This window comes from Xenopus tropicalis, chromosome 3 (genome assembly GCF_000004195.4).
Source record: "Xenopus tropicalis strain Nigerian chromosome 3, UCB_Xtro_10.0, whole genome shotgun sequence".
NCBI classification, from domain to species: Eukaryota; Metazoa; Chordata; class Amphibia; order Anura; family Pipidae; genus Xenopus; species Xenopus tropicalis.
Window position 1 is genome coordinate 64,808,256 of NC_030679.2, and position 14,340 is coordinate 64,822,595.

General features: G+C 39.4%; 1 protein-coding gene across 6 annotated transcripts in view; it reads right to left on the reverse strand.

The window, feature by feature from the left end:
- pphln1 (periphilin 1) overlaps positions 1-14,340 on the reverse strand; it is a 55,477-nt gene that overhangs the window by 14,794 nt on the left and 26,343 nt on the right. For all 6 annotated transcript variants that reach the window (XM_031897775.1, XM_012958754.2, XM_012958753.2 and 3 more), the window contains 4 exons: positions 8,921-9,132; positions 4,899-4,978; positions 3,758-3,877; positions 3,006-3,146 (listed from right to left, as the gene is read on the reverse strand). In XM_031897775.1, coding sequence (XP_031753635.1) covers positions 3,006-3,146; positions 3,758-3,877; positions 4,899-4,978; positions 8,921-9,132 — 553 coding nt within the window. The remainder of the gene's footprint in view (positions 1-3,005; positions 3,147-3,757; positions 3,878-4,898; positions 4,979-8,920; positions 9,133-14,340) is intronic.

Below are 14,340 nucleotides of genomic sequence, written 5' to 3' on the forward strand. Positions count from 1 at the left end.
TTGTATAAAAAAGGGCATTGACTCAAGGGATGAGAACATAATTTTGCCCCTTTATAGGTCCCTGGTAAGGCCTCACCTTGAGTATGCGGTGCAGTTTTGGGCTCCAGTCCTTAAGAGGGATATTAATGAGCTGGAGAAAGTGCAGAGACGTGCAACTAAACTGGTTAAGGGGATGGAAGATTTAAACTATGAGGTGAGACTGTCGAGGTTGAGGTTGTTTTCTCTGGAAAAGAGGCGCTTGCGAGGGGACATGATTACTCTGTACAAGTACATTAGAGGGGATTATAGGCAGATGGGGGATGTTCTTTTTTCCCATAAAAACAATCAACGCACCAGAGGTCACCCTTTTAGATTAGAGGAACGGAGCTTCCATTTGAAGCAGCGTAGGTGGTTTTTCACGGTGAGGGCAGTGAGGTTGTGGAATGCCCTTCCTAGTGATGTGGTAATGGCAGATTCTGTTAATGCCTTTAAGAGGGGCCTGGATGAGTTCTTGATCAATCAGAATATCCAAGGCTATTGTGATACTAATATCTACAGTTAGTACTAGTGGTTGTATTTATAGTTTATGTATGTGAGTGTATAGATTGGTAGGTGTGGGTTAGGTGTGCTGGGTTTACTTGGATGGGTTGAACTTGATGGACACTGGTCTTTTTTCAACCCTATGTAACTATGTAACTATTAGGGTGGGCTGTGCACATTTATTTATTTTTCCCTGATTTGTAACAATTTTTTGAAAAATATATTAAAAAGGCTAGCAAGTAACTTTCATAACATTTTTTTTTTTTATTGGTATAAAAAAGGAGAACTATATCAATCACTTGTGTGTTAGTAAAGAGTGCGTCATTAGTTATAGTTACTCACACTACGCAGTAGTTATTATTTGAAAAGATTAATTTTAATGCTGCTGATGCTTTGTGCATATATTTAATCATAGATACTTATGAAAAGACTTATGGTTTATATATACATTGTGTTTATACAATATTAGACTGACCAGAGTATACAATACCTACCTACATACAATGATATGTATTAAATATATATAAGATAACATAATTTTGCAACAGAAGTGACCCCTTGCCTGTCTGGCCAGCCACCATTTTCTAAAGGAAAGTTTCCCTTTAAGTGCAGATTCAGTTTACTTAAACAGTTCACAGCAAATGACATCCCCTACAAAAAGGCACTTAATAGACCAGTCATTGGTAAATTACAGCAGCAAGCAACAAAAACTAAAAACAGGTAATACAGTACACTGAAAGGTATCTCATGGTAGTAAAAACAGTAAAACACTGTACTCCCAATGTGGACCAAATAAACTTTGAGCTTTAGTGTCCATAAAGACAGTTCTACCACTAAGGGCTCCTGGTTCACTAGCTAGTAATCTGTGCCCAATGTTTTAAAAGAACGGTAAAGTGAATAAAGTGGTTTACTACAGAATTAATATAAGTATTTTTCTTGCACTAAAGTAATTTCCTTTGTCTGCATATGCTGGTGAAAGAAGCCAGATCCCACTGGTACAGTCATTATAGTGTTGGTTAAACAGTCTAAAATTAACCCCAGTATATTCCATATTGCTGGACACATGCCTCTCTGAACAAATAAGGAGATCTACTAGCCCTCAGTTCACTATTGTGGCAATATTTGTTAATGGTTGGTTAATGCACGGCTCAGGATGTGTGCAAAGCAACCTAGACAAATAAGTTACACTGTTTTTCTTCTCTAAATTTAATACAACACATTTACAGGCTTTGAATATGTAGTGTGATTCATGGAAAATGTTAGGTATGGAATCTTTCAGCAGACCTAAAGAATAATGTATTAAAATCAAATCCCTGACAAGCCAGCATACCCATAAATGCTGAATGTTTAATGCACAGGCTTTAAAATCATTGCTAACATTAATCTATAGACTAATACGATCATTCTAAACTGAACCTGTTAAACTGAAACTGTTATTGAGCCTTACACAAGCATCTATACACAAGTACAAATGCACAGGCACAGTGTCTTGCAACAGAGCAAACTTGGCTACTCATTTTATTCATTCATTTTCTATGGTGGCAGCACTGAAGAACTACTCAATAAATGGCATATTTAACAAAATGTGAGTTTAGAGCTTAATAACTAAAAACTCACCCATGTTCTATTCATTCCTATTGTTTTTTAGAAGGGTATTTATCAATGGGTGAAAGTTAGAACTCACCATTTGACAATTATGCTTCAAAAAATCCCAGCCTACCAGCTCGTAGGCTGGATGCATCGGGAGGGTACTCCCAGTGCAGGCAGCCATGGTACATAGTGCCGCTGTGCATAATGAGCAAGTCTAGCCGCCCCCCCTGCTATCAGTAAGCTGCAGACTTTGGAAGGGAGAGAGCTCATTTGCCTGCATGTTTTTCCCTACACAGCTTTCTGTATTGCTGGTTTGGATGGGTGAAGTTTGAACTTTCCCTCCAGCCCAAACAATCACCATGTAGCTTTACCAGGACTTAAAATTAATTGACAGTTGATAAGTACATGTGTAGGGGAAGGAAGATGCAGGCATCCGCCCTCCCTTGAAGGCTTGAGAGCTGCTAAAGAGCAGACGTGACATATACACACGAAGATAGGAGGAGTGTGGAGTTTAGTAATCCAGGGATTAATAGAGATCTGTATGAGGGAAATAAGGGTCAGAAATACAGCAAAGAAGTAAAAACTGAGAATTACAGTTACAAGGAGGAGAACATAGAAAGGCAAAGTGGTGGGCACATATTGAAGGAGGGAGGTGCTGTGTAAAGAAGGGGAGATAAGCAAATAAAATAGGCTATACTTGATAAGAGGAACAAAAAATGTGCTGAGACTATCTGACAAGAATGTCTAGAAGAAGGCTGGAGAGAGGAACATCTTATCGAGAATCTAGGAAGGAAAGTCTGGGGCGAGAGGGGGGCTAGTACCAGTTCTGCTGCTCCCGATCAATCAGTGAATTATGGGAGCTTGTTATCTTTTGTATCCAGGTCAACTTTTCTTACCTCTTCAATTTCTTTCGTCTTTGCTGCAATTGCTCTTGAACGGCTGATATGTGAATTTGCATCATGAAATTCAGAAATTCCAGAAACATTCGCCTCTAACTCAGCAATCTGGTCTCCATGCAGTGCAGAAGATGACCCAGCCTTGTAAAGGACATACAATTTGAAAGCATTATTTGTATTCATTTGAATACCAACACACTTAACATGGTACCACTGTGCTAAGCTATGCAGTCATTACAGAAGCAAATTACATTAAGTAGAGCCACATGTAGAAGAATGAAGTGTAGTTCTGAAAGACCATCGAGGTCCACCTAGTTCAGCCTAGGTGAAAACTTTCATATGTTGACCTAGTTAGAGCTAGGTAGTGGTTGCAGTCTCACAAGATTCCAATGAAAATTTAACTGACCAAAGTGTTACAAGCACTTTGACAAGAATTTTGAAAAAACTATGGCCTCTGAGAAAATCTGCTCATGTTTGAATGTCATAGCACTCACATCCTTGCTTTATGACTTGATAAGCTGTTTGTGACAAATTGAAGACTTCCCTCTGTGTGCAATGGTAACTTAGAAGTCAAGTAAAACAGTAGCCTAAAGAGAACCAAGAGGTCTTGGTGTAAGCCTTGAGCCTCCTTGTATGGGGAAAATGTAAAATATGTAGACAACACAAGGGTAAAATATACTTTATGATGCCCATAAATATGATCAAATGCAACAGTGAGCATAAACTAAAACAATCAAAATGTAAATTCTTACATGTTCTTCTGTACAATCTTTGTTTTCAGTGACCTTCTCCATTCTCTCAGCAACCCACTTACAAGCAGCCTCCATAAAAACAGGATCGGACAGTCTGCTACTTTTATCTAATTCTGCACCCTATAAAGAGTAAAAATAGGTCTTACAATGTGCATGTACAGTTTTGTTAAAACTGGTGAAAATAACGTGGCAAAACAACAAATGTTGGTAACAAACATGCTAAAAGATGTTTTAGATCAAGAACCTGTAATGCATAACTGTTCAAACTCTGATTTTCAGTGGAAGCCATAGACAGGTTGCTAATCTCTGAGGAATAACTGTGGAATGTATAGTTAATCTGTAGCACTAGCTATTGCCAAATTAAAATTTGTGACATGGGATTAAGGAGGTGCCACGTTAGCTTCTGCAGCAGAGGTATTAATTAAGGGCACAGAGTTGCTCTGCAGATCGATTCCGTATCATATCTTAAAATTATAACTGACCCCCGACCCCATTCAAGGCAAATTGACCTTACTGATTCTTATGGCAAAGCTCTCCTCCTGTTCAGGGGAAAACAGTAAGCACTGCACATAAACACCCAGGGAGGCCACATCATTTGCTGCACTAGAGACCATGGAAGGAAAGTTGCCAATGACAAAATACTGGCTACATGTATTCTAACAATGGACGAACACCAAGTATCTATTTTGATGAACTGAATGTCCTTTAGTATGGCTGCCCAATGCAGAAACCAGATAAAAACTAGCCAGAGGCATAACAACAAAGTAAGCAAAAGCTGAGGCTGTTAGGGCCTTGTAGTGAAGAGGAACCATTGGAGTCCTGATGACCTCTTTTCCAAACACAAACTGAAACTGGTCATCTTCCAGAAGGTTTTAGGGAGGCCCTAAAAATGTTACTGTGGATTCGCACAAAACTGAGAATATCTGCCGGCATGTAAGGGATTCTAAACATGCATCATATGATCAGTAATTTACACTATCCATGTTCGTGCCCAAACTGCACATTACCTAACCTGTTGCCACAAAAAAGGCAGACTGATTTATGGTTACTTTAATTTACGTGACCTTACTTAATTGATCAGATAAACCGTTGTTTTATACAAAGAAGTTCAAACTTTTTTGATTGTGAAACAAAACTGTACCTTTGGAGGAGGAACTGCAGCAGAACTTGTCGGGGATACCGCTGGAGACTTTAAAGGATGAGTACCTGACCGCTCGTTACCTAGATACAGAGCATAGTGTAATTTTAAAGAAAAATAATTATATGAAGTGCAATGAACAAAAACGTGTACAATGTAGAATCACATTAGTCATAATATTCCATGAGATATCTGTTCAATAGGCCTAAATGTCTACAAATCATGAAAGCACTAATTACTGAGTACATAATGGCAAAAATGAATCCAGGCAATAGCCTATTCCACTCTAGGTTTCCTTTGCTGAAAAAGTAATTTAGATCATTATTATCTTCTTATTTCAGCAATGAGTTCTGTGCAACAATAACCACATATTTTGAATTTCAAACTCTCATCTTGCAGGTATTTTAGTCACTACATAATTTGCATGGAAGCATCTGAAAAAACAAACAGCAATATATTAACAAAATTAAAAAAAAAAAAAAAAAAAGCATCAGAGGAGATAAAACAAACAAAGCACGCATATTAGGCACACACCAAAGGAAAGTGTACTTGTACATATTACAAAAATTATCAAGCAGCTTTTCAGTATAAATACAGTTCCATCTCATCTGCAAATGAGTTTTCAAGGGGGAAAAAAAAATAAAAAGAATCTGAGGGAGGTACTTTATCAGATAGCAACCGATTTCATATCTTAAAAAAATGATTTCTTTCTTTTTTGCAATGCTGAGTTGCAAAAGTTACACTGCATACTAATTAAAAAGTACAGTAGGGTTAAATGATTGAGTACTGTAAGAGCACTAATGATGTCCTGACTCATGAGCTTTTTCAATACAGAATTGTACTACAGGTATGGGATTCCCTTATCTGGAAACCTGTTATCCAGAAAGTTCCAAATTACAGAAAGGCCATCTCCCATAGACTCCATTATAAGCAATAATTCTAATTTTTAAAAATGATTTCCTATATCTCTGTAATAATAAAACAGTACATTGTACTTGATCCCAACTAAAGTATATTTAATCCTTATCGGAGGCAAAACAAGCCTATTGGGTTTATTCAATATTTAAATTATATGTAGCAGAGAGATCCAAATTACGGAAAGATCCCTTATCTGGAAAACCCCAGGTCCTGGGCATTCTGGATAACAGGTCCCATACGTGTATGCCTCTTCCCTGAAGGTTTGGGGCCCCAAAAGGATTTTGTATTAGGGTCCAGGAATTTTAGTAACTTCTAGTCATTTCACTCAGTACAGGCAGTGAACTCCCTTGTTGAGCATGAGTTCAGCTTGTACATTACATACTTTTTGTCTATTATTTTAACTACCAAAAAATCCATGTTTTTTATTATTTCTTGAGGTAAACTGGGCAAACAGGGAAACTGAAGCTGCTCCATGTTTGATCCCTGCAAAGTAGATAATTAGATAATCCACCTGCATCATAGACTCCCGCTAACAAACAGTTGCAACAAAGGGGAAGTAAAAGGTTGTATACTATCTAATTATTTACCTTGCAAGGTCCAAACATGGAGTAGCTTAATTTCCTTGACTGCCCTGTTTACAGACAGCAGAATAATTCAACAAATAAATTATAAAATTCAGAAAACCATGGCACGATTTGCTTTTCTAAATTCTGTGATACAAACCTTTTGAAAAGAGATCAGCAATAACTCTTGGTTTTAAAAAGCACTGCTGATAATTTCATTTTAAGTGGTAAAATGGTGCACTAATAATAGATAAAACAATAGCAATGAGGACAAACATATCCCATAATTAAGTGCTTCAAGAAGTAAAACTACAACAAATGGTTTGAGCTACGCATTTCGACTTTGGTCAAAAGCATGTTATACTAATACTAAGCCATAAATGAGAACAACAAGCCATCATTTCAAAGCCTGTTTAACCTGACATATAGACCTTCCAGTTCTTTATGAAGAATTTCACAAGAATATATAATTTGTATCTTTGTCTTACATAATGTGTACTATATCTTGAGACAGAACAGTGCTTGAAACATTTTAAGCTTAAATTGTGTGTTGTAGTCACAATTGCTTGAATTGGGAAGTGTAGCTGCCAAGTGTACAAAATGCTATTAAAAAAAACAAAAAAACAAACAGCTCCTTCTTACGCAATGCTTAATACACCACAGGATTGTTACAGCCCTTGCAGGACAGTTCCACAACCCAGGCAACATTGATTAACTCCCTAATTGAAGACAACCTGCTGGTACTGAATCAGAAAAGCAATATTTCCATCTTATATAGGCAGATATACAATACTCTGTATGTAGACACAGGCATTCGGGCAAGGGAGGCATGGGAGGAAGACCTGGGTACAATCACTGATGAGCAATGGGAACAGGCCCTAACCACTCAAAAAAGCGTGGCACACTCATATAAACACGGGCTGCTTCAGCTATACTTGCTACACAGAGCTAATTATACTGTTCAAAGATTGTATGTAATGAAAGTGCTTCCATCGCCACAATACCTTAGGTGTGGCAAAGAGGTAGCCACAATACTGCTGTTTTTTGTGCGATAACATGGATTACACTGGCAGGGCTAGACTGATTACAGTGTTGCCTATGAAAGGGCATTAGTTGGCTTTTGTTGCCCAAGAAGATTCAGGGTAACATAATACCCCATGTGCCACTGCCCTTAGGTATGATAAGATAGTAGTGTGGCCAACTGAGGAATAAAAAAATGACCCTTGTGGAAACATGGAAAATCAGGAACAGTATATAGTAACAGACTGAATGAATGCACCCGCAGTTTAGTTGTAATATAGTGCTGATGAAGTGAACTGGTATTTAAAAGGAAATAACTAAGGAGCAAGTATAAATTATTTATTTAGTAATACCACCATCATCCCAAAAAGCAATACAGAACATTTTTCCCAGAGACCTACAGATAGTCATGCCCCTTTAATGCGGTCTCATCACATTAAAGGTTCAGATTTCAATGCATGTATTTGTTTTACTTTGCCTCATCTAAACAACCTAAAGGGTAACAGCACACAGAGCAATATTCAGCCCAGTATATTTCAGTTGGCTGAAAATCGCCTCCCACATCTTCCATTCAGAAACTAAACAGTGCACACAGAACTATTTGCCCTTGAAATTGTACTGGTGTTTGAGTCTAAAGATGTTTAAACTTGTCCAGTGATTCCCATTCATGAGTATGAGAGATGGATGAGGAAATTTAGGGCGTTTTTCATCTGGCAGACATATACCGGGCTCAAAGCAACCTGTGTGCTGGGAGTGTTATTTCCAAGTTTTAACAACATGCTCCAATATGGCACATACTCTGCTTGAAAGTATACCTAGAATTCCTGCAATACAATAAGACATGCCTCAAATTTTTTTGAGTTAAAATAGAAAGTTCAATAAATAGATTTTTCGATGCAGAAACACAAAATGACAATAACTTGAATCAGTGCTAAATTATTATTCCTAATATTAGGTATTGTTTTTAGGCAAATGTGAACAATTTGCAGCCTATTAGTATGACAAAAAAAGGAGAAGGGAAAGAGCTTAAATGGGAAGTTCACCATTAGATGAACTTGATTTAGACAGTGATATTCTGAGACAATTTGGAATTGGTATTCATTTTTATGGTTTTCAGTTATTTAGCTTTTTGTTCAACAGTTCTCTAGTTTGGTATTTTAGCACCTAGGTTGCTAGGGTCTGACTTCCCATAGCAACCAGGCAGTGGTTTAAGTAAAAGACTGAAATTAGTATAGGAGATTCTTCTAGGGTCACTGACCCCCATTGGAAAGCTAGAAAGAGGTAGAAGAAGAAGGCAAATAATGTAAAAACTATGAAGAATAAATAATAAAACACCTATTGCGAAGTTGGTAGGAATATGACATTCTATAATATACTGAAAGTTAACGGTAAACCACCCCTTTAAAATGAAGACACACAAGACTGAAATTAAACACAAGGCAATAGACAGACGGAAATTAATAATGCTCCCTCATCTGTTCAACATTGAGTTACTATTAATAATATAAAACACAAAGTTCATACTTCTTCTGTGTTGATGGGATGGGTAGGATTTCCCTCTGTCTGGTGAATAGCTTCTGCTGCTAACACTGGAACCAGATCTACTATGTGGAGAATCCTTTCTAGTAACAGGAGAGTCCCGGAGAAATGGAGAATCTCTCTTGTGTGGTGAGCGTTCTCTGGGACAGACATTAGGGTGGTAGTATGCCTTTTTCTTGTAGCCATCTTTGCTTTCTCTAAAAGACAGAGCATTAAATCATACTGTCATCACAATACAATAATGTATTAAATTAAAAGGAGATTTATCATGTACTGATTATTATGATGGGCTTCAAAGAGTCCAAAAAACACTGGGAAAACCATTTATTGCTCTTCCAATCCCTCAATTTATTGCCGGTGAGAAGGCATTTTATGGAGAGATTACCCACAGTAACTACAGGCGACTAATCTACCCATGTGCCACTACCCTTAGGTGGCCATTCAAGAGCACATTTAAAGGAACAGTAACACCAAAAAATTAAAGTGTTTTAAAGTAATTAAAATATAATGTACAGTTGCCCTGCACTGGTAAAATTGGTAAGTTTGCAACAGAAACGCTACTATAGTTTATATAAATGAGCTGCTATGTCAACACGGGGCAGCCATTGAAGCTGGGAAAAAGGAGAAAAGGCACATAGATAACAGATAAGCTTTGTGAATATAATGGGGTTTTATCTGTTATCTGCTAAGTAACCTGTGCCTTTTCTCCTGTAAATGGCTGCCCCCGTGGCTACACAGAAGCTTTATTTATATAAACTATAGTAGTCTTTCTAAGGAAAACACACCAGTTGTACCAGTACAGGGCAGCATTACATTATATAGTAATTACTTTTATACACTTTCATTTTTTGGTGTTACTGTCCCTTTAAGCTGCTGAATTGACTCCTTAAGACTGATTCTGAAGCTTATCTGTCCATTTATGGGGACTCCCGGCGAGAAAGTCAACTAAAAAACAATCACTAAACAGTGTCGCAGTTTGCATTTACCAGGTGGGGGAAAGAAGAGTCTTAGGGCTCTGGCACATGGGGAGATTAGTCGCCCGCGACAAATCTCACTTTTCACGGGCGACTAATCTCCCCATGTGCCAGAGTCCTTAAGGCAGAGAAATAAACTACCCCATGGTATTAGGGTGATAACGACCTCCTGCTTATTTATAAACCATTTTACATTTTAAGGGAAGTTACATAGTTACACAGAGTTGAAAAAAGACCAGAATCCATCAAGTTCAAGTAAACCCAGCACACACAAACCTATACTATACCTATAAAATCTATATATATACAAACATTAATACTAACTGAAGATATTAGTTTCACAATAGCCTAGTATGCTACACTTGTTCAAGAACTCATCCAAGCCCCTCTTAAAGCGTTCAACAGAATCTGCCGTTCCTCCAATCTAAAGGGGTGGCCTCTGGTACATTGATCGTTTTACTACCATTTAGTAGATAGCTTGCGTTTATAGTATTTTTACCAAAGTGCATAACTTTGCACTTGTCCACATTGAACCTCATTTTCCAGTTTGCTGCCCAGTTTTCCAATTTTGTCAAATTGCTCTGCAAAGTGGCAGCATCCTGCACAGAATTTAGTGTTGTCAGCAAAAATATAAATAGTACTTTCTATGCCCACCTCCAGGTCATTAATAAACAAGTTAAAAAGCAAAGGACCAAGGACTGACCACTGCGGTACTCAACTAACAACACTGGTCCAATTAGAAAATGTTCCATTTACCACCACTGTTTGTAATCTATTCTTCAGCCAGTTCTCTATCCAATTACAAATATTATGTTCTAGGCCAGTGATCCCCAACCAGTGGTTTGTGAGCAACATGTTGTTTGCCAACCCCTTCGATGTTGCTCTCAGTGCCCCCAAAGCAGGTAGTTATTGTTGAATTCCTCGCTTAAACACAATCTTTATTTGCCTCAAAACCATGAATAGCACCAAACAAAGCATTCTGTATGGTATTAGTTCACATAAGGGCTATTAAGTAGCCAATCACATTTCATATTTTGCACATTACTCTATCAAACGCTTTAGCAAAGTCCAAGTAGATGACATCAACTGCCACTCCAGCATCGAGGTTCCTGCTCACCTCCTCATAAAAGGCGACTAAATTAGTCTGGCAAGACCTGTTAAGCATAAAAGCATGCTGGCACAAACTTATAGTATTGTGACCTGCAATGTATTCAAGTATCCTACCCCTTATTACCCCTTCCAAAAGCTTGCTTTTTATGATGAGGTAAGTAAGAAGCTGGACAGTGGGGATGCAGTAGATATAATCTATTTGGATTATGCCAAAGCATTTGATACCGTTCCCCACAAACGACTGCTTTCTAAGCTAAGGTCTATTGGTCTTAGTGAAGTCGTTTGCACATGGATAGAAAACTGGCTACAGGATCGGGTACAGAGGGTGGTTGTTAATGGTACATTCTCTACTTGGAGTAAGGTTCTCAGTAGGGTCCCTCAGGGTTCTGTACTGGGTCCACTTTTGTTTAATTTGTTCATAAATGACTTAGGGGAGGGTATTATGAGTAATGTATCAGTGTTTGCAGATGACACAAAACTCTGCAGGCCAGTCAATTCTATCCAGGATGTGACATCCCTGCAGCAGGATCTTGACCAACTGGCAATCTGGGCAGCTAAGTGGCAGATGAGATTTAATGTGGATAAATGTAAGGTCATGCACCTGGGATGTAAAAATATGCAAGCCCCGTATACCCTTAATGGGACTGCACTAGGCAAATCCCTAATGGAGAAGGACCTTGAAATCCTTGTAGATAATAAACTTGGCTGTAGCAAGCAATGCCAGGCAGCAGCTGCAAGGGCAAACAAGGTTTTGAGCTGTATTAAAAGGGGTATAGATTCACGGGAGGAGGGGGTTATTCTTCCCCTTTACAGAGCGCTGGTAAGGCCCCATCTAGAATATGCTGTTCAGTTTTGGTCTCCAGTGCTCAAACGGGACATTATTGAGTTAGAGAGGGTCCAGAGAAGGGCAACTAAGCTGGTAAAGGGTATGGAAAGTCTCAGTTATGAAGAAAGACTGGCCAAGTTGGGTCTGTTTACACTGGAGAAGAGGCGCTTAAGAGGTGACATGATAACTATGTATAAATATATAAGGGGATCATATAATAACCTTTCTAATGTTTTATTTACCAGTAGGTCCTTCCAACGGACACGAGGGCACCCACTTCGTTTAGAAGAAGGGAGGTTCCATTTAAATATTCGGAAAGGATTTTTTACAGTGAGAGCTGTGAAGTTCTGGAATTCCCTCCCCGAATCAGTCGTGCTGGCTGATACATTATATAACTTTAAGAAGGGGCTGGATGGATTCTTAGCAAGTGAGGGAATACAGGGTTATGGGAGATAGCTCTTAGTACTAGTTGATCCAGGAACTGGTCCGATTGCCATCTTGGAGTCAGGAAGGAATTTTTTCCCCTCTGCGGCAAATTAGAGAGGCTTCAGATGGGGTTTTTTGCCTTCCTCTGGATCAACTAGTAGTTAGGCAGGTTATATATAGGCATTATGGTTGAACTTGATGGACGTATGTCTTTTTTCAACCCAACTTACTATGTTACTATGTTACTGATGTCAGACTAATAGGCCTATAGCAGTGCTGTCCAACTGGCGGCCCGCGACCCCCCTCTGTGCGGCCCCCCACCTGTCTGGCTGCTTTGATGGCTTACTCTTGTGTAAGCTCTAAGTGGTATCAGTACTGTGATTAACTGCCCCCCTGCATGGTTCTCACCTCAGATTCAGGCTGTAATCCCCCTGTATTGTTTAAATATGTAATCCCCTGTGTTGTTCACACCTTTTAATCTCTGCATTGTTCACCCCCTGCAGTGTTCACACCTCAGGCTCAGGCTGTTATCACCTCCATTGTTCCCCTGTTCACACCTCAGGAGCAGTAGAAACCCACAAATAATCCCTGCACACTACAAAAAGAACATATACAATAATAATATATAGTTATTGTGCAGACTGTAGGAGCAGTGCCAGCATTGTGTCACTGTAGGCTGCCTGTGTGTGCCATACACACAGGCATCATAGGGCAAGCAGAGTATGGCACACACAGGCAGGGTAGGGCAGGCAGAGTATGGCACACACAGGCAGAGTATGGCACACACAGGCAGAGTGTATGGCACACACAGGCAGAGTGTATGGCACACACAGGCAGAGTGTATGGCACACACAGGCAGAGTGTATGGCACACACAGGCAGAGAGTATGGCACACACAGGCAGAGAGTATGGCACACACAGGCAGAGAGTATGGCACACACAGGCAGAGAGTATGGCACACACAGGCAGAGAGTATGGCACACACCAGTGAAAGTATGGCACAGGCAGGGTAGGGCAGGCAGAGTATGACACGCAGAGTATGGCACACACAGGCAGGGTAGGGCACAAACCAGCCAAGAATGGCACACACAGTGAAAGTATGGCACACACAGGCAGGGTAGGGAAGGCAGAGTATGGCACACACAGGCAGGGTAGGGCAGGCAGAGTATGGCACACACAGGCAGGGTAGGGCAGGCAGAGTATGGCACACACAGGCAGGGTAGGGCAGGCAGAGTATGGCAGGTTTTTGCTGTACTACAACCATTAATATGGGTATGGTCATATGATAACATGGGTGTGGTTTCAAGTGGGTGCGGTTTCAAAAAGGGGAGTGGTCAAAACTGGCTTCCATTATCGGCCCTCCACCACGTACGTCGGAAAAATTCCGGCCCTCGGTACAACAGAAGTTGGATAGCACTGGCCTATAGTTTTCAGGCTGAAAACGGGATCCACTTTTAAATAACAGCACAACATTAGCAATTTGCCAGTCTCTCTGCACCATGCCAGACCTCAATGAATCCTGAAAAGTGGAACAAGGTTTTTTTTTTTTTTTAAATGCATGGCTGGAATATTATCAATCAAATTACATGGCGTAGCGGATCACTGTTAAAGGCAATCATCAAAAGGGTGTACCTTCGCTGCTTGTCTGCAGCAGCCCCACCAAGCACCGATATGACTAGTAATATGCAAAGACAATAAAGGGTCCCTGAAAGAATTCATCCTCCCCCAATTTGCAGTCAAAGTTATGTCAACAGGTAAAAACACATAATCTGAATAATTTTTTTAGCTTTCTGTTTAGCTTTGCAGTTTATGGATGTTGGAGATTAAAATTTACTTCAAAATGTCGGTAACTAATATCCAGTTTTCACAAATGTATGCTTAAACAGGAAAATCAGAAAAAAAAAACACCTTTGCTTTTAAATATTAATGAATAATCTTCTCAGTGCACTAATGTCAAGTTATATCTATATCTATAACACTTGGGTCCTTTATCTATAGCATTACTGTATAATAGTATACAATCCTTAACTATAAGGGCTCTGGCACACGTGGAGATTAGTTGCCCGCGA